This window comes from Saimiri boliviensis, chromosome 14 (assembly GCF_048565385.1).
Source record: "Saimiri boliviensis isolate mSaiBol1 chromosome 14, mSaiBol1.pri, whole genome shotgun sequence".
NCBI classification, from domain to species: domain Eukaryota; kingdom Metazoa; phylum Chordata; class Mammalia; order Primates; family Cebidae; genus Saimiri; species Saimiri boliviensis.
In genome coordinates this window covers 32,357,891-32,385,657 of record NC_133462.1, presented here as the reverse complement: position 1 = coordinate 32,385,657, position 27,767 = coordinate 32,357,891, and the positions used below count along the sequence as shown (strand labels likewise).

The 27,767-nt window shown below is 48.0% G+C and overlaps 1 protein-coding gene across 11 annotated transcripts in view; it reads right to left on the bottom strand.

The window, feature by feature from the left end:
• Positions 1-27,767, bottom strand: part of LOC120362790 (multidrug resistance-associated protein 1-like) — a 60,316-nt gene that overhangs the window by 18,402 nt on the left and 14,147 nt on the right. Inside the window, exons 2-10 of one of the 11 annotated variants that reach the window (XM_074384487.1) lie at positions 18,566-18,656; positions 15,856-15,973; positions 12,912-13,006; positions 10,782-10,954; positions 8,095-8,225; positions 7,106-7,590; positions 6,573-6,703; positions 6,337-6,448; positions 4,536-4,696 (exon numbers count right to left, since the gene is read on the bottom strand). In XM_074384487.1, coding sequence (XP_074240588.1) covers positions 4,536-4,696; positions 6,337-6,448; positions 6,573-6,703; positions 7,106-7,143 — 442 coding nt within the window. In that variant the 5' untranslated portion in view covers positions 7,144-7,590; positions 8,095-8,225; positions 10,782-10,954; ... (1 more) ...; positions 15,856-15,973; positions 18,566-18,656. Of the gene's footprint in view, positions 1-1,261; positions 6,449-6,572; positions 6,704-7,105; positions 7,591-8,094; positions 8,226-10,781; positions 10,955-12,911; positions 13,007-13,617; positions 15,183-15,855; positions 15,974-18,565; positions 18,657-27,767 lie in introns of those variants that run through there. The other 10 variants (XR_012513424.1, XR_012513425.1, XR_012513426.1 and 7 more) reach the window with 10 other exon arrangements.

The window sequence follows — 27,767 nt, the reverse complement described above, 5'->3', positions numbered from 1 at the left end:
GATCGAGACCATCCTGGTCAACGTGGTGAAACCCCGTCTCTACTAAAAATACAAAAAATTAGCTGGGCATAGTGGCGCATGCCTGTAATCCCAGCTACTCAGGAGGCTGAGGGAGGAGAATTGCTTGAACCCAGGAGGCGGAGGTTGCGGTGAGCCGAGATCGTGCCATTGCACTCCAGCCTGGGTAACAAGAGCGAAACTCCGTCTCAAAAAAAAAAAAAAACCACATCACATATATTAGCTCACTAAATCAACATGATGCCCTTGTGAGGCTGGGACTAGAATCATTTCCACTTCACAGATGAGGAAACTGAGACCCAAAAGTTAAGAAACTAGTCCCAGGTTACATGGCTTATAAGTGGCAGCACTGGGATTTGCACCCAAGCAACTTGATTCCAGAGAATGTTTTTTTAATCACTAGGCTTTTTACTATCCCTGCATGACAGAGCAAGGACTCACCCAGGTCTCCCTCAAGCTCAGACTTTGTCTCTTCTGAGAACATCTGCTTAGGATTGGCCCACACTGGCTAAAAACCCTAAGTGTTGATTCACAATGTCCCAGTCCTGAAGCTTGAAGCTAGAACTTGCCTGTTTGTTATTGGTCAGCTTTTGCTGCAATGATGCTGTGTAACAAATAGCACCCCTACCCCCCAGCTCTCAGCAGCCAATGCTAGCAGTTACTTCTTGCTTACAGGTCTGTGGTTAAACTTCTACAGCTCTGCCTTCAGTTACTGGCCACACCTGGGGGATAGTGGTGGGGAGGTATCCTTCCTGGGAGAGATGGTTCCTGAGGGTAGGTAGGAGTTAGGCAGAAAAGAGCATTCCAGACACAAGGAACTGCTTGAGCAAGGCTGTCAGGAGAAACAGATAACTTTATACAGTGTTCACTGCTGTTTTTCCAACCTCAGTTTCGCAGCAAGTGCTTAATTTACTGATTGAAAAAGTGAATGAGTGAGTGAATGCCTGAATGATGTTCCTGGAAGAACTCAGAGTGGGGTGTTGAGGTTGCTGGAGAGGTGGCAGAAGCCAGAACAGGGAAAATGGATGGTCAGAGCAGTTAAGGCCACCTGGTCAGTGGGTGTCAAAGTGAGTATCTGGCCCATGTTGTGTGACAGGACTCTCTTGACGTTGCAGAAACAGAACCTGGGACCAGCACCAAGGACCCTAGAGACTCCTCTGCAGGCAGGAGGCCGAGCTTAGACCTGAGAGGTGAGTCCACCATGGTACCACACTCAAAGGCACAGGCTGAAGCTGATGTAGCTGAAGGGACCACCTGTGTCTCGGGCAGTTAGGGGGCGACCAGCACATGGATAAAGCACCTGCTGAAGTCCCCCCATGGCGCCCTGCTGGGGGATAATTCACCAAAATTGGTCCAGTTGGCCAAGATGATTAGGTCCCCATAGGGCCATTTCATGGGATGAACAAATGCCTTCCAGCATGATGGATGTCTTCAAGGGGGCCGAGCCAGCTTGTGGAGCTGTCTCAATGCTGCAGCAGGGCAGGGCTGGTTCCAAAGGAAGATCCTCCCCTTGGTTGTTAACCACCATGCCAGGCCCGGTCATTTATGCTTTGGCAGCTGGGTTATGTGCAGGGCTTGGGTCTATACACAGAGCATCACTTGCTGTTGGCCAGAACACATGGACAAGAGGCCAGGAGGAGGCCTGCGGTCCCCATTTCCTGCAGCTCCCTCCAGCCGGGACACAGCTGAGCTCACTGTCTGAAGCAGAGGGACCTGCTACCTGCTACTCTCCCCTCTTAATGAGCGGGATCTCAGGGAGCAGAACCACAGGCCACTGGTACCAGGTGCTTTGAGCTTAAGTGCCTTCTATACAGGGGTACAGGGTAGCAAGGATCCTGAGGTACCTCAGTCCCTGGGGATCACTGGGGCTTACCCCCATCCCAGCTAGCCACCCTGAGGACACTTCTCACACACTGAGCTATCCCACCGTGTTCATGGTGCACAAGAATCCAAAGTAAGATCAGATGGATAGGTAGTCATGTTTTTTTTATTATTTTTTATTTTTTTCATAGTCATGTTTAGAGAAAACCTTTAGATACATTAGGGCTGGGTGTGGTGGCTCACACCTGTAATCCCAGCACTTTGGGAGGCCAAGGCGGGTGCATCACGAAGTCAGCATTTTGAGACCAGCCTGGCCAACATAGTGAAACCCCGTCTCTACTAAAAATACAAAACAATTAGCTGGGCGTGTTGGTGGACGCCTGTAATCCCAGTTACTCAGGAGGCTGAGGTGGGAGAATCGTTTGAACACAGGAGGTGAAGGTTGCCATGAGTCAAGATTGTGCCATTGCACTCCAGCCTGCGTGATAGTGCGAGACTCCATCTCAAAAAAAATAAGAAAATAAGAATGATCAGGCGCAGTGGCTCACGCCTGTAATCCCAACTTTGGGAGGCTGTGATGGGAGGATTGCTTGAGGCCAGGAGTTCAAGGGTGCAGTGAACTATGATCATACCACTTCAATCCAGCCTGGGTGACAGAGTGAGACCCTGCCTCTTAAGGAAAATATGATGAAATGGAGACCAACTGAGGGTCATGGGTGGTGTGGATGGGATGCTCTGAGAAGAGACATGTGAGCTTCACCAAAGAATGTGTGAAGGAACTAATCATACAAAGAGCAAGAGCAAGAGTACTCCAGGCAGAGGAAGCAGCAGGCACAATGGCTCCAAAGTGGTAAGTGCTTTAGGGTGCCAGAGAAAGGGGTCCCATGAGGCTGGCAGGCAGTGAGTGGGGGCGAGATAAGAATCTTGGAATTTCAGTTTTTTTGTTTTGAGATGGAGTTTTACTCTTGTCACCCAGCGTGCAGTGCAATGGCACAATCTCTGTCTCCCAGATTCAAGCGATTCTCCTGTCTCAGCCTCCCAAGCAGCTGGGATTACAGGCACCTGCCACCACGCCTGGCTGACTTTTGTATTTTTTTTTTTTTTTTTTTTTTTTGAGCCAGAGTTTCGCTCTTGTTACGCAGGCTGGAGTGCAATGGCGCGATCTCGGCTCACCGCAGCCTCCGCTTCCTGGGTTCAGGCAATTCTCCTGCCTCAGCCTCCTGAGTAGCTGGGATTACAGGCACACGCCACCATGCCCAGCTAATTTTTTAGATTTTTAGTAGAGACGGGGTTTCACCGTGTTGACCAGGACGGTCTCGATCCCTCGACCTCGTGATTCACCCGCCTCGGCCTCCCAAAGTGCTGGGATTACAGGCTTGAGCCACCGCGCCCGGTCTGACTTTTGTATTTTTAGCAGAGATGGGATTTCACCGTGTTAGTCTAGGGTAGCCTCAAACTCCTGACCTTGGGTTATCCACCCACCTCAGCCTCCCAAAGTGTGGGATTACGGGTGTTGAGTCACCTGCCTGGCTGGAATTTCTTCTAAGAGCAAGAGATAGCCATGGACAGGCGAGTGACAAGATAGGATTAGATGGATGTTTTCAACAGTCCTGTCTGGCTGCAACTGTGCATGAACTTCAGATTTGTAGCAGCAGGACCCTAAACCAGTGGCCGAACTTCTCTGTGCCTCAGCTTCCTTATCTGTGAAATGGAGGTTACTATCAGCATGCCTGACCCATGGTGGGTGTTCAAGAAAACCCTTCTGGATGCGTGTGGTGGCTCACACCTGTAATCCAAGCACTTTGGGAGAGGGAGGAGGGTGGATCGCTGGAGGCCAGGAGTTTGAGATCAGCCTGGGCAACATATTGAGACTCTGTCTCTTTAAAAATAGGAAAATTAACAAGGCATGGTGATACAAACCCATAGTCCCAGCTGTTTGCGAGGCTGAGGTGGGGATATTACTTGAGCCTAGGAGTTCAAGGCTGCAGTGAGCCATGATTGTGCCAGTGTACTCCAGCCTGGGTGACATGGGCAATGAAGCAAGACCCTGTCCTAAAATAAATAAGTAATGCTGGGCACGGTGGCTCATGCCTGTAATCCCAGCACTTTGGGAGGCTGATGGCGGTGGATCATGTGATCAAGAGATCAAGACCATCCTGGCTAACACGGTGAAACCCTGTTTCTACTAAGTAGCCAGGTGTGATCACATGTGCTTGCAGTCCCAGCTATTTGGGAGGATGAGGCAGGAAAATCACTTGAACCTGGGAGGCAGAGGTTGCAGTGAGCTGAGATCACACCACTGCAGTCTAGCCTGGGTGACAGAGTGAGACTCTGTCTCAAAAAAGAAAAAATCATGAATACTAACAAGATGGGGGTTCTCAGGCTACACGTACAGAAGCCTTTCTATAGCTTAACAACTGATGATCCCTGTCAACTGAATGGAGCCAGTGTGTATAAAAGGAAATGCATTGTCCATCCTGGTTATTACACCACATGGTACAAAGAGCCTGGATTAAGACCCATTTTACAGATACAGAAACTGAGGCTCCAAAAGCTGAAGGGACAAATGAGACATCTGCAGCACAACTGGGACTCAAATCCAGGTCTGACACAGATCTGGACAGAATATTCAAACACCCCTACTGAGGTGGCACCTAGCAGACCTTATCTGGTGTTCCTCAGTCTACCCCGCCTACCTGAGGTTCTCTCCACCTTCTGCGCACTCGTGGTCAGCCTATCGGGAAGGGCTGACACGAAGTCCTTCAGGTGAGCCAGCTCCAGGGACGTCCAGACTTCATGTGAGTACTGGCTGAACAGGTCCAGCTTCATGCAGAAGGAACCCGAAAACAACAGGGTCCTGTTCAGAGAGAAGAGAGTGGTGGGATGTGATGCCTACGTCACGCTGACATGGACGGAGAAGAGGTGAGACCTAAGGACTTCTGGCCAGGACTGGTGAAGGTGGGGTTTCAGAGCTCCTTGGAATCACTGTTGCTGGTGATGTTAATAATGGAGAAAAAGGCCAGGTGCAGTGGCCCATGCCTGTAATCCCAGCACTTTGGGAGGCCAAAGTGGGCACGTCACTTGAGGTCAGGAGATGAAGACCAGCCTGGCCAACATGGCGAAACCCGGTCTCAACTAAAAATACAAAAATTAGCCGGGCGTGGTGGCATACACCTCTAGTCCCAGCTCCTCGGGAGGCTGAGGCAGGAGAATCACTTGAACCCAGGAGGCAGAGGTTGGAGTGAGCCGAGATCAGGCCACTGCACTCCACTCTGGGTGACGCAGCAAGACTGTCCCCTCCCCAAAATAAATTCCTTAATAATTGGGGCAAAAACGTGAAAAATCTCAGTGTGGCAGAATAAGACATTTCCTTTCCATACAACTTCCTTGAGCCTTCAATATGCACGTGGGTTGAGAACCTTCCAGAAGTGAGAGGTAAATCCTAATGGTAAAGTCCTGTGGATTTCTGTCCTCCACCTCCAAAAGAGAATCTTCTAAGAAACTTTAGGGAAGATTACACTAGAAGGCAACATATTAAGGAATCCAACTGCAGGGATTGATCTAGAAAATCCTTATTTTAGTCAGGCATGTTGGCTCACCCCTGTAATCCCAGCACTGTGTGGGAGGCTGAGGCAGGCAGATCACTTGAGGTCAGCAGTTTGAGAACCAGCCTGTGTAATATGGTGAAACCCCGTCTCTACTACAAATACAAAACTAGCCAGGCATGGTGGCGTGCACCTGTTATCCCAGCTACTTGGGAGGCTGAGGCAAGAAAATCACTTGAACGCAGAAGGCAGAGATTACAGTGAGCCGAGATCGCACCACTTCACTCCATTCTGGGAGACATAGCGAGAGACTGTCTCAATTGAAAGAAAAAAATACAGTTACCAAATACTGCATGTTCTCACTTTTAAGTGGTAGCTGAACTGTGGGTATTCGTGGATGTAAAGATGGGAACAAGAGAACGGGAGCCTCCAAAAGTAAGGAGAGATGGAGGAGGGTAATGGCTGAGAAACTCGGGTACTCTATTCAATATTTGGGTGATGAGATCCATAGAAGCCCAAGGGTAAACACTGCATAATATACCCATGTAACAAGCCTGCACATGCACCCCGTGATCTAATCTAGTTCTTAGAAGGGTTAGAGATTCTCAGTCTGACTCTGACAACAGAGAGAGGAGACGTGGTCCTTTTGGATTTTTCTGGATGCTCAGAAAACTACCACTTGCAGGACAGGAAGTCGGGAGTGATACTCAGTGATTTTCCACATGGTTAATCATATGCTAAGAGGAAATTCAGGGAAGCAGCAGCATAGCCTAATCAATAAAAATAATGAAGGCCAGGTGTGGTGGCTCACATTTGTAATCCCAGCACTTTGGGAGGCCAAGGTGGGCAGATCATTTGAGCCCAGGAGTTGAAGAGCAGCCTGGATAACATGGTGAAACCCCATCTCCACAAAAAATAAAAAAATAAATGAACTGGGTGTGCTGGCATGTACCTGTAGTCCCAGCTACTCAGGAGGCTGGGTTGGGAGAATCGCTTGAGCCTGGGAGGCGGAGGTTGCAGTGAGCCGAGACTGTATGGAGACCAGACTTCAAGAAAAAAAGACCCTGTGTTTCAGGAAGAGAAAAAAATGAAGTAGGGCCACGAGTATGTTTGTCCCAAAACTAAACACACATCACTGTTAGCGCATGCCACCCCTGGCTCACCCCCTGAGTGGCACCCAGACCCCACCTGGGGGATGAGGTGATCTTGGCAATGTTGATGTCATTGATGATGATCGCTCCTTTGGCAGACTCATTGATCCGAAAGAACCCCAGGGTCGGGGACGACTTCCCTGCTCCCGTCCGCCCCATGATGTCAACCTGCAGGACAGAGGAACCAGGTGTGGTGTGAATGCCGGCATCTGGACTTGGCCCTGCCCCACAGTGCCCTTATCTCTGCCCTACCTCAGGCATTGGTCATCTCGTCAGCACAGCTCCACACCCCCCCCTCACCCACTGCCCAGAGAAACTCTGTTAAGGGTGTTTTGGCCAAGTGTCAAGAAGGACACTCTTCTTTTTGCCAGGCTCCCGAAAGGAATTCCTCAGCTTTTTGTAAGTTACTAGAGACCTTAAAAGAGACACAAGAGGCAGAAGGAATTTGCAAGAAAGCCCTATTTGTTTCGACTCAGTAACTATTTACTAATAATTAGGTATTTCCTCATTTCTCCATGCTGTTTTTCACACCTCTGATGGTGAGTTTCCCTTCATGAGCTGTTGAAATACCTGAAAGATTCAAGCAGATCTTCCATGCCCTTTGCCATGACCTGGTCTCCACACGTCCTCCTTTGAAGGAACTAGGTTCTGCAGTTAATGGCCAATAATGATATTCCTCATCTCCAGTTCTCCCTGGGCTTTTGAGAGATGAGCTTCCTCTCCCCTCCTACAGGATGTCACAGAGCAACATGCATGCAGAAATTCTCATGACATAACATAAGCCATAAAGACTTAGCAAGGGCCGGGCGCAGTGGCTCATGCCTGTAATCCCAGCACTTTAGGAGGCCAAGGCAGGTGGATCGCCTGAGTCAGGAGTTTGAAAGCAGCCTGGCCAACATGATGAAACCTTGTCTCTACTAAAAATAACAAAAATGAGCCAAGCGTGGTGGCACGTACCTGTAGTCCCAGATACTCAGGAGACTGAAGCAGGAGAATCACTTGAACCCGGGGGATGGAGGTTGCAGTGAGCCGAGATGATGCTGCTGCACTCCAGCCTGGGCAACAGAGTGACTGTCTCAGAACCCCCCCACCCCCCACCGCCAAAAAAAAAAAAAAATTCCAGGGGCCAGGCATGGTGGCTCACTCCTACAATCCCAGCACTTTGGGTGTCTGAGGTGGGCAGATCACTTGAAATCAAGAGTTCCAGACCAGCCTGGGCAACATACTGAGATCCCATCTCTATAAAAAATACAAAAATGAGCCGGACATAGTGGCATACTCTGGCCTGGGTGACAGAGACCCTATGTCAAAAAAAAAAAAAAATCTTCCAAAACGCATCTGTGGGGCTCATTTGGTCTCTGGCCTATCAGTTCACTTAAGCTTTCCCTTCTACAAGTTGGATGCGCTCTAACGACTTACTCCCACAATCCACTTCCAACCCCTGCAACAGCCATTCAAGCGGAAGTGTGGAGCTGTGATGGGGCAGATGCCGCAGCTCGGTTCATCCACCTGGTGGCACCCTGAGCCCGACTGGGAATGGGGTGGTGATGCGTACCCACCTTTTGTCCCCCACTGATGTGCCTGAGAACAAAATCCAGGTCTCGGTAGCGCTGGCAGTAGTTCAGAATTCCACTCAGCCCACCTGGAGCCAGCTGCTGGGCGGAGCTGTTTCCTGGATTTGCCAAGGTGCCTTTGATCACAGCACAGGGAGACAGTAAGGGATTCCTCCCAGTCCATCCTAGAAAGCTGCGACTCCCCCAGCATCCCCTCCCTCTCACTGTGCTGCCCAAGGTGGCCTCCCAGGACTCAGCACTGGGGGTTTGCTGTTCCCACATGACCCCCGCATCCTGCGGATCTCTGATCGATGCGGAGGGCTCTCAGGCCTGCATCTATGTCCCCTCCCACGCTGCCTTCTCCTTCAGAGCACTGCCTGCCTCTGGCCCTCTCAGGGCTCACATACTAGAGTGTATTCTGTCTCCCATGCTCACTGCACCATCCACTCAGTGAGGACAGGCTCTAATTGTTCACCACTGTATCCCAGGGCTCAGAGCACATAGTAGGTGGACATAGCAAGAGTGACACAGTTGCTAATACAGAGGGTGAACCAGTGGTAGAAGGCACAGAAACTGAGGGAACATCATCTCTCAGTAGGTCAGCGAAACCCTTTGTAAAGCTGTCATCTCTCTAATATATAACGGCTGACTAGACTGTAGCTGTTCACTTTTGTCTGCCAGAATTCGTCTGATGTTCATGTTCACCTTTCTCTTAAAATAATTATACAAATGACTTGTATCAAAATGGTTCTTTTTATGTTTGTGAAACGGAGTCTCACTCTGTTACCCAGGCTGGAGTGCAGTGGTGTGATCTCAGCTCACTGCAACCTCCACTTCCTGGGTTCAGGTGATTCTCCTGCCTCAGCCTCCCGAGTAGCTGGGATTACAAGTGCCTGTCACCACACCCAGCTAATTTTTGTATTTTTAGCACAGACAGGGTTTCACCATGTTGGCCAGGCTGGTCTTGGACTCCTGACTTCATGATCCGCCCACCTTAGCCTCCCAAAGTGCTGGGATTACAGGCGTGAGCCATGGCGCCCGGCCACAGATACTGTTCTTAATGTGAACATAGTAGGTAAACTTTTTTAAATGTTTTCTAACAAAATATAAATGTTGCCCCCAGATTTTTTTAACCTGAAGGAAATGAGTAACAGCTTGTCAGAGACTTCCTATAGAAGAAACAGTTTTTTAGATAACTATCATTAGGTTGGATAAGGGAGCAATTTCAAAATAGCAAGCAGTAGCTGATGCCGAGTTTTAAGGATTTGAGGATCACAATACAGAGATTTTAATGTGATTCTGTCAAAGCCACACCATGTTCTCTGTTTCTCTAAAGTGTCTTGTGATTTGTTCCTCACACTGCAGTGGGTAAAAAAGAAACAAGAAAACAGGAAGATAAATTTTGAAGTATGTTTCAATGTTGGGTTAATTTTTGTTTTTAGACACCAATAGAACTTATTTGTTTAAAACAAATTTTAAAATAAATATTTATGGACGGAGTCAATGAAATGAGTGGTCTTCTCTGGACAGGCACAAGAATAAGAGTTACCCTGGCTGCCCGCCCCGGCAGGAAGACAAGGATAAAAGCAGGGACTGTATCACGGTGCCTCGTCATCCTCACAACAGTCCCATGTGGAGGGTCCTTCAGTTATCCCCAGTTTACACACAAGGGGACTGAGACTCAGGGTGGGGAGGTAGCTTGCTGAGGGAAATACAACTCTGCTTCTGAAAAGCAGTCCAGTTCAGCATCTCCTGAGGCCCCCAGCTGGATGTGGCGTGGGCCAGGTTCAGTGGTTTCAGCCTCAGAGAATGCACATCCCTCCAGGGCACACACAGGTGCGGAACCAGGCTGGAGAGCACGCGGCCAAGCTCAGCAGCACGGTGGAAGGCATGTAACAAGAAAACATCGGGCACCTTTTAGGCAAGACATTCAGCCCTTTTGTGGATGTGGTATAACATAACAGTGTTGCGGGGCATGGTAGCTCATGCCTGTAACCCCAGCAGTTTGGGAGGCGGAGACGGGAAGGTCACTTGAGGTCAGGGGTTCAGGACCAGCCTGACCAACATGGTGAAACCCTGTCTCTACTAAAAACACAAAAATTAGCTGGACATGGTGGCGGGAGCCTGTAATCCCAGCTATTTGGTAGGCTGAGGCAAAAGGATCACTAGAACCACGAAAGTTCTGGAGGAAACATACCTAAATGCTAACGGGAAAGTTCTGGAGGAAACACACCTAAATGCTAATGGGGCCCCTCTGTGGGAAGAAGAGGAATGGGGTGAACAGGAACCAACTTTCACTCTCCCCCATAAAGTTCTTGTGTTAATTTTTTTTTTTTTTTCTGAGGCGGAGTCTCGCTCTGTTGCCCAGGATGGAGTACAGTGACGCAATCTCAGCTCACTGCAGCTTCCGCCTTCCAGGTTCCACCGATCCGTCCACCTCAGCCTCGCGAGTAGCTGGGATTATAGGTGTACACCACCACACCCGGCTAATTTTTGTGATTTTAGTAGAGATGGGGTTCACCATGTTGGCCAGGCTGGTCTCAAACTCCTGGCCTCAAGTGATCTACGGGCCTTGGCCTCTCAAAGTGATGGGATTACAGGCGTGGGCCACCAGTACCATGGTACCTGGTTCACCCAGAAAAAGGAGTGGGCAGAGGTCGCCTCTGTGAATTCCTGGGGAGGACAGAACTTACCAGAGGCCTTGGTCTCTGTCCCAAGGGGCACTTCCTCAGGAGGCAGGGTAGTATGACTCCCATGGCACTGGAGAGGGTCTCCGAGGAAGCGCAGGCTCAAAGCCTAGGTCTGCCATTTACCAGCCATGTGATCTTGGACAAGTAACTTCACTTTTCTGTCTCAGTTTTCTCACCTGTAAAATGGGGGTAATAACAGCATTGAAATTATCGGGCTGGGGCACAATGGCTCCCGCTTGTAATCCCAGCACTTTGGGAGGACAAGGCAGGAGGATCACTTGAGCTCAGGAGATTGAGACCAGCCTGGACAACATGGCAAAACCCCGTATCTACTAAAAATACAAAAGCCAGCTGGCTGTGGTGACGTGTGCCTGTGGTCCCAGACCCGCAGGAGGCAGAGGTAGGAGAATCACTTGAGCCTAGGAGGCAGTGAGTGAGATCACACTACACTCCAGCCTGGGCAAAAATGAGACTGTGTCTCAAAAATCAATCATAGGGTGAGGTAAAGACTGACTGCATTATTCTGTGTTAAGTGTTTAGGTCTGGGCCTGACGTACTACAAGGCACAGTGCGTGTCCCTGTTATTACTTGTGTGTGTGTGTGTCGGGGGAGCAGGGTGTCACCAGGCATCACTGTGACTGTTATCACTGCTGTTTCTACTTCTGCTGCTGTTCAGGGCCTAAGAAGGCAGTTATTAAGGACAATGTGGCATCAAAGTCTGGGGACATGCGTCCCAGATGTTCTACCACGCCACGTGGGACCTTGATGCCACCATCCCTCCCCAGGCTCCCTTTTCCTCCATCTATAAAAAGAAGACTGGGGTTAAGTGACTGCAGCATCCCCCCTTGTTCAGTTCCCGGCTGCATCATTTGTGTAGTATGCAGGCACTGATTCTCTTGTTTAAATACACTTAATCAACTCACTTATACCTGATTTCTCAGCTTACTTCAGAGGACAATTTATTACAATCACAAATGGAAAAGTACTATTATTTTCCATAACAGGAGTCTCCCATACAAATACATAACAGACAGGCCGGGCACGGTGGCTCACACCTCTAATCCCAGCACTTTGGTAGGCTGAGGTGGGTGGATCACCTGAGGTAAGGAGTTCGAGACCAGCCTGGCCAACCTGGTGAACCCCATCTCTACTAAAAAACAAAACAGCCAGGCGTGATAGCCGGCGCCTGTAATCCCAGCTAATCGGGAGGCTGAGGCAGGAGAATTACTCGTACCTGGGAAGTGGAGGTTACAAAGAGCTGAGATCGCGCCACTGCACTCCAGCCTGGACGACAGTGACACACCATCTCTTTTTTTTTTGACACAAAGTCTTGCTCCGTCGCCCAAGCTAGATTGCAGTGGCATGATCTCGGCTCACTGCAAGCTCTGCCTCCTGGGTTAAGTGATTCTACTGCCTCAGCCTCCTGAGTAGCTGGGATTAGAGCGCCTGCCACCACACCAGGCCAATTTTTGTATTTTTAGTAGAGAAGGGGCTTCACCATCTTAGCCAGCTTGTCTTGAACTCCTGACCTCATGATCCACCCACCTCGGCCTCCCAAAGTGTTGGGGTTACAGGCATGAGCCACTGCGCCCAGCCAAGACTCCATCTTAAAAACAAAAAACAACAACAACAAAAACAACAACAAATACATAGTAAGTAACAGAAGGTTATTTTTGATAGAAGATAGAGGCTGTCCTGTTGAAGGCTCCAAGTGTGACGGCTGCTATTTATCCGTCTGTCAAAGGGAGGTCATCTCAATTGCGAAGGTGTTAAAGACCTGCTAGCACCAAACTCACTTTCTCTGTGATACCATCAAAAGGTATGAAAGAGAATTAGAGGGGGAAACTTCTTTACAATGTGAACACCTTCTGAATGCCCTGTCAGCATCCCACAGTCTCGTATGCAGATACCCCAGATCTTGGGGAATGCTGGTCAACTATTTTCACCCTAAAACCAGGCTCTAAGTAAGTGCTGCCAAAAGACTGGACGAGCGTAAGACACACTTCTATCTGATGGGGTATCCAGCTCACCATCCTGCTGAGAGGCAGAGGGTACACAGGACAGGGCTCAGAGATGTCCTTAGGATAAAGCTACACCAAAGACCCAGAGGTCAGGCCAGGGGCCCGCGCCTACCTCCTTCTCAGTTTCTGAATACTCCTTGAGTCTCTCCATGGCCACAATGTTGGTTTCCATCTCAGATGACATCCGAACGAGCCAGTTCAAGTGACCTGCAAGAATCAAAAGGCATTTCTAGAGTGAGCAGGCATTCTTTATGTTCCCATTTTTCTTTTTTTTCTTTTTTAATAAGATAACAGGAAACAAATTATTTTCAACAAGAATGAATTATGGGAGGCCGAGGCAGGCGGATCACTTGAGGTCAGGAATTTGAGACCAGCCTGGCCAACATGGCAGAACCCATCTCTACTAAGCATGCTTGTAATCTCAACTATTTGGGAGGCTGAGGCAAGAGAATCGCTTGAACCCAGGAGGCAGAGGTTGCAGTGAGCTGAGATTTTGCCACTACACTCCAGCCTGGATAACGGACTGACACTGTCTCCCTCCCCCCCAAAAAAGTGATGAATTATGAAACATTCAGGTAAGAATGGTATAGAAATGAGCAACCCAGGTGTAGCCATCACCCAGGCCTGCCACACTGCCAACTCCATGGCATATATCACATTTTCACGATAACCTATGGGCCACATAAGTCGTCAGAAAGGAAACTGGAAAATATTGTGAACCAAGTGACAATATAAAAACAGTGTATCACCACCTGTGAGGTGCAGCTAAAGGAGTGCTTAGAGGGAAATTCATAGCTTTAACAGCATTCCCCTGGTACCTGGAAGTGTCCTCTTGGGCCATCAAGGAATGCCTTTGATGGGGAAAATCCCGGCAACATGTCAAATTCCTCTCCATTCTAGCTGGTCACCAGGCATTGTATCCACTCCTCCAACTTCATGCCTCTCCCTTTCCTCTCCCCCATTCCTGTTGGGAGTTGGAATCCAAAGCACAGCACAACTGGCTCCCCCATTAACACATGTTGATGATCCAGCCACGAGCATCCCAGCTATTCAGGAGGAAGCTAAGGCACAAGAGTCACTTGAACCCAGGAAGCAAAAGTTTCAGTGAGCCAAAACTGCACGACTGCTCTCCAGCCTGGGTGACAGTGGGAGACTCTGCCTCCAGGGGGGAAAAAAAAAAAAAAAAAGGAGTTAAACCAGCTGAAAATGGAGAAAGGCTGGCAGAACCAGCACGTGCAGAGGCCTGGAGGCAGGAGGGAACACAGCGCATCTGGGGAACTGAGAGAAGGCACAGGTGGCTGGAGCTAGGAGATCATGGGACAGCAAGGAGTGAGGCTGGCAGAACCAGCACGTGCAGAGGCCTGGAGGCAGGAGGGAACACAGCGCATCTGGGGAACTGAGAGAAGGCACAGGTGGCTGGAGCTAGGAGATCATGGGACAGCAAGGAGTGAGGCTGGAAAAACCGATTGTAGCCAGACCACACATGACATGGGAGACTCGGGTCAGGATTCCAACTTTTATGCCAAGACTGGCAGAAAAGAGAAGCCACCAATGAGCTTCAGGCAATGTGTGACATGTTGCCCGGCAACCAAGGTCAAGTGTCACCTCCACACGACAGCTGGGCCAGCCTCCCCAGCTCCTTTCACTCTGAGCACAGAATACCAACTCACCCATCTCCCCAGTGCCCAGCTCCCTCCAGGAGGCAAAGGTTGGAGTTTCTTTCTTTGGTGTATTTCCTGGGTAGCCCGGCACGGCGTTAAACAAATCAGTCTAGTCACCTCACATGCAAGACAGCAATCTGCTTTAGGCCAGCCCCTGCCTAAATCACCTGGCTGGTTTTCAAGAAACTCCAGGTGCCCATGGAATACTACGCAGCCATCAAAAACGATGAATTCACGTCCTTTGTAGGGACATGGATGAACCTGGAAGCCATCATTCTCAGCATACTGACATAGGAGCAGAAAATCAAACACCGCATGTTCTCACTCATAGGCGGGCGTTAAACAATGCGAACACATGGACACAGGGAAGGAAGCACTACACACTGGGGTCTGTTGGGGGGAAACAGGCGAGGGACAGCAGAGGGCAGGGGTGGGAGGGGATGGCATGGGGAGAAATGCCAGATATAGGTGAGGGGAAGGAAGGCAGCAAATCACACTGCCACGTGTATACCTATGCAACAATCTTGCATGTTCTTCACATGTACCCCAAAACCTAAAGTGCAATAAAAACAAACAAACAAAAAAAGAAACTCCAGGTGTCTTTACCCAGGTCTGTGCTCACTGTCATTTCGAGCTTTTCATGCTGAATTTTGAGTCTTAAAAATCATCTGGACTGGGCACCGTGGCTCACCCCTATAATTCCAGCACTTTGGGAGGCCAAGGTAGAACTGCTTGAGGCCAGGAGTTTGAGACCAGCATGGAAAACACAGTAAGACCCTATCTCTACAAAAGATTTTAAAATTAGCTAGGCATGGTGGTCCACACCTACAGTCCCAGCTACTCAGGAGGCTGAGCTAGGAGGATCGCTTGAACCCAGAAGCTGGAGGCTGCAGTAAGCTATGGTCACACCACTGCACTCCAGCCTGAGCAACACAGCCAGGCCCTGCCCCCTACCAAAAAACAAACAAACAAACAAAAATCATCTGACCCTACAGTCTAGCTGAAAAGTAACAGGTCTGATGCGTAACTGATTGTTTCCTTTTGAGTTTTCAAGTCTCCATTCTGGGAAATGAAATAGGTGGGAGAGAAGACAGGTCATAATTAAGAATGTGTTTATTTCACCAGTTGGCTTCATCATGCAGCCAAGCTGCCTGCTGTCCCTAAAATTAGTCTGCAGGGTTTGGAAACCCCTTTCTCATGAGCAGTGGAGTGTGGTGGGCTTGGGGTTCAGAAGTGACAAGTGTGTGGCCCGACATGGTGGCTCACACCTGTAATCCCAGTACTTTGGGAGGCCAAGGCAGGCAGATTACTTGAGCCCAGGAGTTCAAGAACAGCCTGGGCAAAAAAGTGAAATCCCAGCTCTACAAAAAATAAAAAAAGATTAGTCGAGCATACCTGTACTTCCAGCTACTCGGAAGGCTAAGGTGGGAGAATCACTTGAATCTGGGAGGTGGAGGCTGCCGTGAGCCGTGACTGTGCCACTATACTCCATCCTGAATGACAGAGTCAGATCCTGTCTCAGGGAAAAAAAAGAGAAAAAGAAATGAGCATGTTGTGTCCGGCTCCACTCTTGGGCCAACTTTGATAAGTTATAAGCCCTCTGGCTTTGCTGCTCCTTGAAGGTAAAATTGAAATTAAATGAGGATTAAATGGGCCTGGCATCTCTGCCCCTTCCTTCCCATGTCCTATGATTTGGGGTAATTTCTCTGGCTTCCTGGAGGGTCAGTAAGGGTAAGGCGAGAGAGGACACCACAGTCACCTCTGCCCCTGGCCACAGTCCTGACTGTGATGACAAGTTAAGGAAGAAACCAGGAACAGACAGTCCTGGGAAGCTCTGGACACATCGGGGTGGATATGAGAAAGCGTCCCAGCCTCACTCCCCCGCTACCACTTTTCATGGGGTTTTTTGTTTATCTATGCATATTTTTATCCTACATTTTAAAAATTCCATTCCCTTTTTTAAAAACATAATCACATTTATTTTTTAAAATAAACTTTGGATCACTACCATAAATGGAGAATTATTAACACTTGCCCAAAACAGATGATCTTTTTAAAAAAATAAATAAATAAAACAGGAGCTTGGAACCCACTTTGCTTGTTACAAAGAGAGGACAGCAGCTGTGAGGTACCAAAAACAGGTTAGGATCCAACTGAGACTTTCTCAGGGACATAATCATTAGGACTAACTGAGAAATGAAAAACAGGTCAGGTGCAATGGCTCACGCCTGTAATCCCAGCATTTTGGGAGGCCGAGGAGGGAAGATGAGCCCAGGAGTTCAAGACCAGCCTGGCCAACATGGTGAAGCCCTGTCTCTACTAAAAATAAAAAAATTATGGAGGTATGGTGGCAGGCACCTGTAGTCCCAACTACTAGGGAGGTTGAGGCAGAAATGTTTGAATCCAGGAGGCAGAAGCTGCAGTGAGCCATGATTGTGTCACGGCACTCCAGCCTCAGTGACAGAGTGAGACCCTGCCTCAAAAGAAAAACAAAAGGACTTTCTGTACATCAGTGGTCATTATCTTTATGCAGACCCCGGAGAACATCACAGACTGCATTGCCCACAGTTTTGTGGTCAGTGGCTGAGTTGGTGCCACTGCACCCTGAACTCAGCCTGCACAAGAGAGGGAGGCTCCATCTCTAAAAACGGAAGGAAGGAAGGAAGGGAGGGAGGGAGGGAGGGAGGGAGGGAAGGAAGGAGGGAGGGAGGGAATTACGGAGGCCATGCAAAACACAGATGTGGCTCTTTGCTGTGGAACTTTCTATGCCTTCCTCTACCTACTTATCTCCTGAACAAGATTACAAGCTACCTGAGGTCAAGAGCCCCATGTGATCCATTGCACCCCCAAAACTGTGTCCCCTGAAAACACTTCCTAAAGGCCAAATAAACCTCCAGCACCTCCCCTCCTTGATCTAGGGCCTGGGGGTGGGTAACCTTTCCTTGCCCATGAGATCTGGGCAAAGGTGTTTGGTTAAGGCCAAGTGAGGTGGAAGTGGCCCTCAAATCCGAAAGCAAGTGTGGGTTTTCAGGAAGCGGCACAGGGAAGAATCAGAACCAACTCTGAATGAAATCTAGAATTCAGGTGGGGAGCTGGGGCTCCCTGCTTCATGACCTAGGGCTCACAAACCCACGCTAGCACCTCGCATGAAAATCTTCCATCCTTCTGCGCTCGTGCACTGTCTGGAATCTCCCACTAGAATGCAGGCTGTGTAAGATGATAACAATGGCAAAAGTGACATGTACCAAGGCACAGTGCTAGGCCACATCACCTTTGCCCTCTTCTGACCCCTAGAGCAACTGCAGGTCCATAATCCTTTCTCAAATCCCCAAGATCCAATATGTTTGGGCTCTGAATTTGTCAAAGCCCAAATTCAGACATTTGTTTGTTGTTGTTCTTTTGCTGTTTTTTTCTTTTTGTTTTTTGAGATGAGGCTCACTCTGTTGTCCAGGCTGGAGTGCCATGGCTCAATCTTGGCTCACTGCAACCTCTGCCTCCTGGGTTCAAATGATTCTCATGCCACAGCCTTCCGAGTAGCTAGAATTTACAGGCGCCTGCCACAATGCCTGGCTAATTTTTATATCTTTGGTAGAGACAGGGTTTCCGCATGCTGGCCAGACTGGTCTTGAACTCCTGTCCTCAGGTGATCTACCCGTCTCAGCCTTCGAAAGTGCTGGAATTACAGGTGTGAGCCACCATGCCCAGCTGACTCAGCCAGTTTTCTAAAGCTAGCACGGTGAATATACTGCATATGCTATGAATCCCCAGGGATCTAAGGAAGCCCTCTATAATCAAACACAAGGATACTTCCTTTTTTGTAGAGACAGGGTCTTGCTATGTTGCCCACGGTGGTCTCAAACTCCCCACCTCAAGAGATCCTCCTGCCACAACCTCCCAAAGTGCTGAGATTACAAGCATGAGCCACCATACCTGGCCTTGAGATAGTTTTATATGGAATGCTGCTTCACAAAGCTTGAACCTTCCAGGTCCCCCGCAAGTGACCTGAGCAAAGACCCACACCACATAGGGAACTCAAGTGTCAGAAGCATGAGCAGATGGTGAACTCATGAGGCCTGCGTCAGTCACGCCACCTCTCCACACTTACCTCTGTAGTTGCTCCCCTGCACTGTCCGTCACCAGCACGCCATCCTCCATCTGCTTTGCTTCCTTCCCTGGACCGATGATGCCCAAGACCCCTGGCAGAAAAGAGACAAGGAAGGGAGGGGAGTTATATGAGCCAGATGCTAAAACCAAGGGCAAGAAAAACTGGCCACTTCAGGGAAGAGACGGCAGAGCACTGCACAGCCAGGATGCTCAGAAAGGAGACCTGCTCTGCAGAGGCCATGAACAGGCTGTCTGGTTGAGGGGCAGGTGGTATCTGGAGTTCAGTCCCTTGGGGCAGGAACGGTGCTTTGCAGCTGTGCAGAGAGCTCCATCCACTGAGGACACTGGGCCCAAGTCAGCATCCTGTACCAGCAGGGATGGGTAAAACCCCGCCCAGGTAACAGTATCTCTGCTGTGATAAGCTCACTTCCCAGGACCAAGATGCAAGGAATGGCAGGAGGAAAAGGGCACAGTCCCCTGGTTCCCAAGCACTGCAAGAGGTGATATTCAAAATAGATAACCAGTTTGACAAGGGCATCAGCCAAGAGGCAGAGGCCCAGGGACCCCTGTAGTGCCAGAAATTAACCCTTTAGTGCCCAGATCACAGAGACCTCCCGAGAGTTCATTGTAAAAGGTACCTGGGGCACTGGCTGTTTCCACAGTAATAAGGAAATATTTCAACATTTGAACAACTGGGGAACCGAGTTCTGCCAACAATCAGGTAAGCTTCAAAGTGGACCCTTCCCTGGTTGAGTCTTCAGATGAGACCCCAGCCCTGGCAGATGCCTTAGCTGCAGACTTAGGAAAGGACCCTGATAAGGACACAGAGGGACAGGACTGCTAGGTATCCACCCCGATCCCAGGAAGAGTCCACCCAGCATCAATAATCACCATCAGAACGTCAACAATGTCAATGACAGCCAACAATTATCAAGGGCACTTGGGCACTGTGCTGTGTTGAAACAGATCATCTTTCCTGGCTCACAATACCTCAGTGATGATGATGACTACAGCCCCCACTCTGCACTGGCTGCCTCATTCTTTGGTGCCAGGAGAGAAAGCAGCACAATGTAAGGCAAGAAAGGGCTGACCCCAGAGGAGGTGGAAGAGTACCCAGGACGGAAGATACAAAAGGGATAAATATGCAGCCGGCAACACAGTCAGGGTAACCACGGGAACATGCTCAGGTGACACGAATAAAAGAACTCAAAAATGCAGGGTCTCCCAGAAACAGCCACAGGGAGACAAAGACACGCCTGGAAGGGAAGTGGGGGCTGCAGATCATTCCTGGACTCGAGGAGGCACTCTGCACCAGGGATTCTCAGTCTTGGTTGCAAGTGAATTGCAGGGGGCTTTATAAATGAGCAGGTGGCAGTCAGGCACGGTGGCTCACGCCTGTAATACCAACACTTTAAAGGCCACGGCAGGCAGATCACTTGAGGCCAAGAGTTCGAGTCCAGCCTGGCCAACGTGGCAGGCTAAGGCATTTGTGCCAGGATGGAAACCGGTACCAGGATGGAAACCCATGCTTTCTGCTTCCTGTATTAAGAAAGCTTTATAAGAAAAAAAAAGTGAGCTGATCTGAATGGCACGCTTGGTGCCATAGTTGATCTTCATTACAGTGCTGCCTCCTTATTTTGTCACCAACTGGTCACAAAGTGTGGACTGTCAGTGTCCCGTGGACAACATGTCAAGTCTGTTTAGACCACAGTTACGGCATGGTCTAAACATATTCTAAAATTTACTTATTTTGGGCTGGGTGTTGTGTTTCATGCCTGTAATCAAAGCACTGTGGAAGTCTGAGGTAGGTGGATCACTGGAGGCCAGGAGCTTGGGACCGCTCTGCCCAACCTGGCAAAAAAAAAAAATTGCTGGGCCGGGTGGTGCATACCTATAATCCCAGCTACTCAGGAGGCTGAGACATAAGAATCCTTTGAACTTTGGGAGGCAGAAGTTGCAGTGAGCCAAAACTGAGCCACTGCACTCTAGCCTGGGCAACAGAGCAAGACCCTGTCTCAAAAAAAAAAAAAAGTAGTTTTAAAAATGTACTTTACTTTCTTTCTATCCCCACTAGAACGTCAGCTCCAAGTGGACTGCTGTGTCCTCAGTACATAAAACAATGCAGAGCAGGTGCTGAACAAATACTTGTCATCCACTGTAAAGAAAAAAAAAAAATCATACAGAAAGATATAAAATGAAAGTATACTGTCTTCTCTTCCATCAGCTCCTCTCCTCCGAAGTGACAGTTCTGTGTACGCTTTTACAAGAAAATGTACAAGCATACAGGGATTTAAAAATATTCTGACAGACTTAAATGGGATCATACTGACACAGAGTTCTCTTTGTGTAGTTAATACTGTATCATCCAGGTTCATTCTGATCTGCTTTTTTTTGGATTTTGTTTTGAAATGGAGTCACGCTCTGTCCCCCAGGCTGGAGTACAGTAGTGTGATCATAGCTCACTACAGCCTCAAACTCCCGGGCTCAAGCAATCCTCCTCCTACTCTAGCTTCCCAAGCAGCTGGGACTGCAGGTGCGCCGCTGCCATGCCTGGCTTGCTTCATTTGTGATCATGATGCATGCTTGTTGGGCATGTGGAAATGCCCATTACCTTTCTCCCATTTCTTGCAAAAACAGGTTGTTCCCTGTTTTTTACTATTATGATCCATGTTCTGGTGCCTGTCCTGGGGTAGGGTGACTGGTCTATCCCCGCCTACCTGGCTTTGAAAAGTTTAAAGACAACAGTGCAGGCGGGGCACAGCGGTTCACAGCTGCAATCCCAGCATTTTGGGAGGCAGAGGCAGGGGCAGATCACCTGAGGTCAGGAGTTCGAGACCAGCCTGACCAACATGATGAAACCCCGTCTCTTCTAAAAACACAAAATTAGCCAGGTGTGGTGGCTTGTGTCTGTAATCCAGCTACTGTGGAGGCAGAGGCAAGAGAATCGCTAGAACCCAGGAGGCAGAGGTTGCAGTGAGCCGAGATCATGCCATTGCACTCCAGCCTGGGCAACAAGAGCAAAACTCCGTTTCAAAAAAAGGAAAAAAAGACAGTGCAACTGTTTTGCAAAGCTGGCCCCACATCAGCAGACCATATAGAAAGGGACTATGGAAATTTCCTTTTAAGCACAGTTAAATACAGTTTATGGTGAACAACAACTTCAGATCATGCCGTGTTTTTTCTTCCCGTCTTTTTAGTATTAACTGTGTCATTCTTCTTGTAATGTTGCTCTCATTACAACTATTCCTTCTCGGTCAGGTGGCCAAATTTTTCTGGTAAGTTTCTGTGAAGCAGCATTAAACATTTTTATAAATACGAAACTTTTCTGTTAAACTAACACCTGCTTCACGTTAGCTGAGTTGCAGGTGGAATGTTTAAGGAAGTTCTAGCCTTTTCAGCATTTGTGAAAGCATGTTCATACTCACACTGAATTTTCTGACTCTTACGTAAAATCTCTCAGAGTCTGGACCTGCAGGAGAGATGGTGTTCAAATTTAAGCCTGCATCAGAATCACCTGGATAGCTTATTATATTTGACTGATTGATTAAGATGGAGTCTCACTCTGTCTCCCAGGCTGGAGTGCCGTGGCATGATCTTGACTGACTGCATCCTCAGCCTCCCAGGTTCAAGCGATTCTTCCACCTCAGCCTTTGAGTAGCTAGGATTACAGGCGTGCACCACCACGCCTGGCTAATTTAAAAAATATTTTTTAGTAAAGATGGTGTTTCACCATATTGGCCAGGCTGGTCTCAAACTCCTGACCTCAGGTGATCTGCTCACCTCAGCTTCCCAAAGTGCTGGGATTACAGGCATGAGCCACTGCGTTGGCCGATAGCTTGTGACTGCAAAACACAGCTTGCTGGGCCCCACCCAGATTTTCAGTTTAGTAGGTCTGGGTGGGGCCTGAGTATCTGCATTCCTAACACAGGTACTGCTGCTGCTGTTTCAGGTCGACATGTAGAGACACACTGGAGTCGATCCTCACTACTCGAAGTGTGGTCCATGGACCAGCAGCCATGGCATCACCTGGTGCTTGTTAACAGTGCAGAATTTTAGGCCTCAGCCCGGATCCACTGGAACAGAACCTGAATTGTAACTAGTTCTCTAGGTGGTGTGTGTGGACATTAAAGTTCAAGAGACACTGGAAGAAGGTAGGAGTAAAGAAACTTTTTCCGGAAACACTTTGAGCATTCCGGGCCATACGGCCTTTGTCACAAAACCTGTCTCTTCCAGCATAGTGGAAAAGCAGCCTTAGATAATACAGAAATCAAAGGGTGTGACTGTTCCTGTAAAAATGTATTTAGAGAAACCAAAATTTGAATTTTACAGAATTCGCATGTGTCATGTAATTTTTTTTTTTCCACTGTTAAAAATAGGAAATCTGGCTGGGCGCTATGGCTCATGCCTATAATCTCAGCACTTTGGGAGGCTGAGGCAGGCGGGTTGCTTCAGGCTAGGAGTTTGAGATCAGCCTGGCCAACATGGTGAAACCCAGTCGGGTACTAAAAATAAAAAAATTAGCCAGGCACGGTGGTGCATGCCTGTGGTCACAGCTAATCAGGAGGCTGAGGCAGGAGGATCACTTGAACTCAGGAGGTGGAAGCTGCAATGAGCCAAGGTCATGCCACTGCACCCCCAGCTGGGCAAAAGAGTGAGACGCTGTCCCTCACAAAAAAATTAGCTGGGTGCGGTAGAGCATGACGGTCATCTCAGATTCTTGGGAGGCTGAGGCACGGGAATTGTTTGAATCTGGGAGGTAGAGGTCGCTTTGAGCCGAGGTCATACCACTGCACTCCAGCCTGGGCAACAGAGTAAGACTGTCTCCAAAAAAATTAAAAAATGAAATCCATGCTGAGCTCATGAGCCGTATATGGACCTCAGTCCATCCTTGGCCAGCCCCTGGCTTAGAGGAATGTTCTTCTGGGAGTCAGGTCACCCGCCACATTCTACTGCCAGCTCACAGTGTGACCTGGAAGCCGGTTAGCTCACCTCCCTGGCTCTAGATTTTGTCATATGAAAAATGAAAGGATTAGATCCCAAGCATGTCAAATACTGGGCCCTGCCCTCCCTTCTCATGCACACAGCTGACACCCATAGTCACTCATGGTGAGTTACATGCAAGCAGCCCTCCAGGTGACTGCTGCCAGTGGACTGGAGTTGAGCAAGAAATGGCATCTCATTGCTTTTCTGTGACTCCATGTTCCCTAAGATCACTTCTAGCTCCAGTGCCCCTGCATTCTGCATTGTATACCACATTCTTTTACATTCTAGTCCCCTGACTTTACCACGGTGCACTGACGAACTCTTTTCTTTTCTTCAATTTTTATTTGGATTTTTAGTAGAGATGGGGTTTCTCCATGTTCGAGGTCAGGGTGGTCTCGAACTCCCAACCTCAGGTGATCCACACTGGCCCCTCAGTGGAAAACATCAACCATGAATTATGGATCTCTTCTCCTTTACCTTCACACCACTGATCTCTCACACTGACTGTGCTTATTACCATGTATGTCTAGCATTAGACTGGACACCTAGAGAAGAGGAACTCACATTCATTTCTTCATCCCGAGGGCCAAGCTCCAAAGTGCAATTAAGGAAAGAAATAACTCCAATTCTTTAGAGTTCCGAATTCGTGTTCCTCTCAAAAATGGCAGTGTGTATTCAAGCTCTGCTTATTTTCCTGATCCAGTTCTGCACCTCTGGGGGTCTTACAAAATAGGCCAGGAAGTCAAAAATGTCTAGAGATTACTTCCACATGATAATCTTTGGAAATAAAACTCTTAGACCTAACCTTACATTAACAAAAATTTCATGGTACTTTTTTTTTTTTTTTTTTTTTTTTGAGACAGGGTCTTGCCCTATTACCCAGGCTAGAGTACGATTGCAGCTCACTGCAACCTTATCCTCCTGAGCTCAAGCAATCCTCCCCACCCCAGCCTCCAAGCACCAGCCAGCATGTGTGGCTAATTTTTTTTGTAGAGATGGGGTTTCACCATGTTGTCCAGCCTGGTCTCAAACTTCAGGGCTCACAGGATCCACCTGTCTCAGCCTCCCAAAGTGCTGGGATGATAGGCGTGAGCCACTGTGTGCAGCCCTAATACCACATTTTAATTGTGTGTTGAGGTGGCTGGATTGAAGGAAGAAATGGGTACTCCATTTTCTTTCATTTCCAAGTCCTAATGGGTTTTAAACACACGAATATTAAAGTTTAAATGCCCTAGAGCTGAAAAAGAGATTTAAACTTGACAGTCTCACAGTATCTGGTGTAAGTTGAAGAAAAATAATAAAATGCAAGGTTTGAGTGAATATGCATCTTTCAAAATGAAATCAGAATAATCTGAGAAAATATTTCAGAGATAAAAAGCATGGTCTGCCAAATTTAAAACAGCAGCAGAAGCAGTAAGCAGCAGATGAAATATTACCAAACAGAAATTAGTAACATAAAAAAATCAGTAAATGAATTATCCCACAACTCGAATCAAAAGGACAAAATAGATTAACAAGATGAAAGAAAAAATGTTACAAATATACAGATCAGCCTTACCAATACTGTGTATAGAAAGAAAACAGTATTTTGTGTTTTTTTTGACAAATGTATTGAGCATCTAGTTTACTACAGTCATGATACAGTAAAGAATCAGAGAGACACGGAAGGTGCCTTCACAACATTCACATTCTAGAACGAATGAAGCTGAAGTAGTAACCAAAGAAATGACTGAACAAAACTATGCTTATGAAGAAAGGGGGCAGGAAGAGAAGGAAAGGAAAAAGATAAATGTGTACATTTTATGTTTTAGCCAAATTTAAGGCAAAGAGATTCTGACAGAATTTCAAAGATTTCAGAAATAAAGATAGTATCCTTCAAGCACGGTGAGGATTGGTTGCCTGGGGTAATCAAGTTTTTTAAAAATCTGGGTGGCAATGTTTTAAAATGAATACCACACATGGACAAGGATATGGTTAAATTGGCACTCCTACACATTTGAAATGGGAACATAAATTGTTTTACTTTTCTAGATGTAAATTTGACAATTCTACTTCACGTATAGCTTAACAACCTCACTAAGGTTTCTGCCAGGCATGGTAGCTCACGCCTGCAATTCCAGCACTTTGGGAGGCTGAGAAAAACGGATCACTTGAGGTCAGGTGGATCACCTGAGGTCAGGAGTTCCAGACCAGCCTCATGGTCCAACTTCATCTCTACTAAAAATAAAAAAATTAGCTGGGTGTGGTGGTGTATACCTGAAATCCTAGCTACTTGGGAGGCTGAGGCAGAATTGTTGAACCCATCAAGCCTGTAATCCCAGCACTTTGGGAGGCCGAGGCGGATGGATCACGAGGTCAAGAGATCGAGACCATCCTGGTCAACAAGGTGAAACCCCGTCTCTACTAAAAATACAAAAAATTAGCTGGGCATGGTGGCGCGTGCCTGTGTTCCCAGCTACTCAGGAGGCTGAGGCAGGAGAATTGCCTGAACCCGGGAGGCGGAGGTTGCGGTGAGCCGAGATCGCGCCATTGCACTCCAGCCTGGGTAATAAGAGCAAAACTCCGCCTCAAAAAAAAAAAAAAAAAAAAAAAAAAGAATTGTTGAACCCAGGAGGCAGAGGTTGCAGTGAGCAGGGATTGTGCCACCACACTGTAGCCTGGGCAACAAAGTGATGCTGTCAAATAAATAAAGAAAGAAAGAAATCCTTACTAAGGTTTCTTACACCCCTTCCGATCCCCTTCCATTCTTTGTGCTATTGTCATACCTTTTACTCCCGTGTGTTATAAAACTTATAATGCATTATTATTTTTGCTTTAAACAACTATCTTTTCAAAGCTACTATTTCTTTAATTCACAATGTTGTACAACCATCGCCACTAATTGCAGAACATTTCCATCACGCAAAAAGGGAAATCCTGTACCTGTTAGCAATCACCTTCAATACAAGAGACTTTTAAAGAGATTAAAAAGGAAAAAAATTGTCTTATTTTTACTTCCACAGTTAGTTCTAGCACTTCTCAATCTTTTGTGACGATCTAAATTTCCATTTTAAATCACTTGCCTCCTGCCTGAACAACTTCAACATTTCTTGTGGAGGTCAGCTGGCAACAAGTTCTAGTAGGCCTTTCTTTTTTGAGACAGGATCTCGCTCTGTCACCCAGGCTAAAGTGCAGTGTGGCTCAATTACAGCTCACTGTAGCCTCAGCTTCCCAGGCTAAAGCAATCCTCTCACCTCAGTCTCTCAAGGAGCTGGGACCACAGGCACACGCCGCCATGCCTGGCTGATTTTTGTATTCTTTGTAGAGACAGGGTTTTGCCAAGTCACCCAGGCTGGCTCGAACTCCTGGACTCAAGCAATCCTCCTGCCTCAGCCTCCCAAACTGCTGGGATTGCAGGTGTTGGCCACTGTACCCAGCCCCAGTAAGATTTTTTTAAAAAATACCTTAAAGGTGTCTCTCCAGGCCAGGCACAGTGGCTCACGCCTGTAATCCCAGCCATTTGGGAGGCCAAGGCAGGCAAATCATGAGGTCAGGAGTTTGAGACCAACCTGGTTAACATAGTGAAACCCTGCCTCTACTAAAAATACAAAACCATTAGCCAGGTGTGGTGGCATGAGCCTGTCATCTCACCTACTTGGGAGGCTGAGGCAGGAGAATCACTTGAACCTAGAAGGCAGAAGTTGCAGTGAGCCCAGATCATGCCACTGCACTCCAGCCTGGGCAAAAGTGAGACTCCGTCTTGGGGGAAACAAAATTAAATTAAAGAGGTCTCTCCATTGTATTTTGGTTTGCCAAATTTCTGATGAGAAGTCTGCTGTTAGGCCGGGCGCGGTGGCTCAAGCCTGTAATCCCAGCACTTCGGGAGGCCAAGGCGGGTGGATCACGAGGTCAAGAGATCGAGACCATCCTGGTCAACATGGTGAAACCCCGTCTCTACTAAAAAAATAAAAATTAGCTGGGCATGGTGGCACGTGCCTGTAATCCCAGCTACTCAGGAGGCTGAGGCAGGAGAATTGCTTGAACCCAGGAGGCGGAGGTTGCGGTGAGCCGAGATCGCGCCATTGCACTCCAGCCTGGGTAACAAGAGCGAAACTCCGTCTCAAAAAAAAAAAAAAAAGAGAAGTCTGCTGTCATTTTTATCTCTGTTACTCTGTACGTGATGTGTATTTTTTCTCTGTCTGCTTTCAGGATTTTCTCTTTATTATTGGTTGTCAACAATG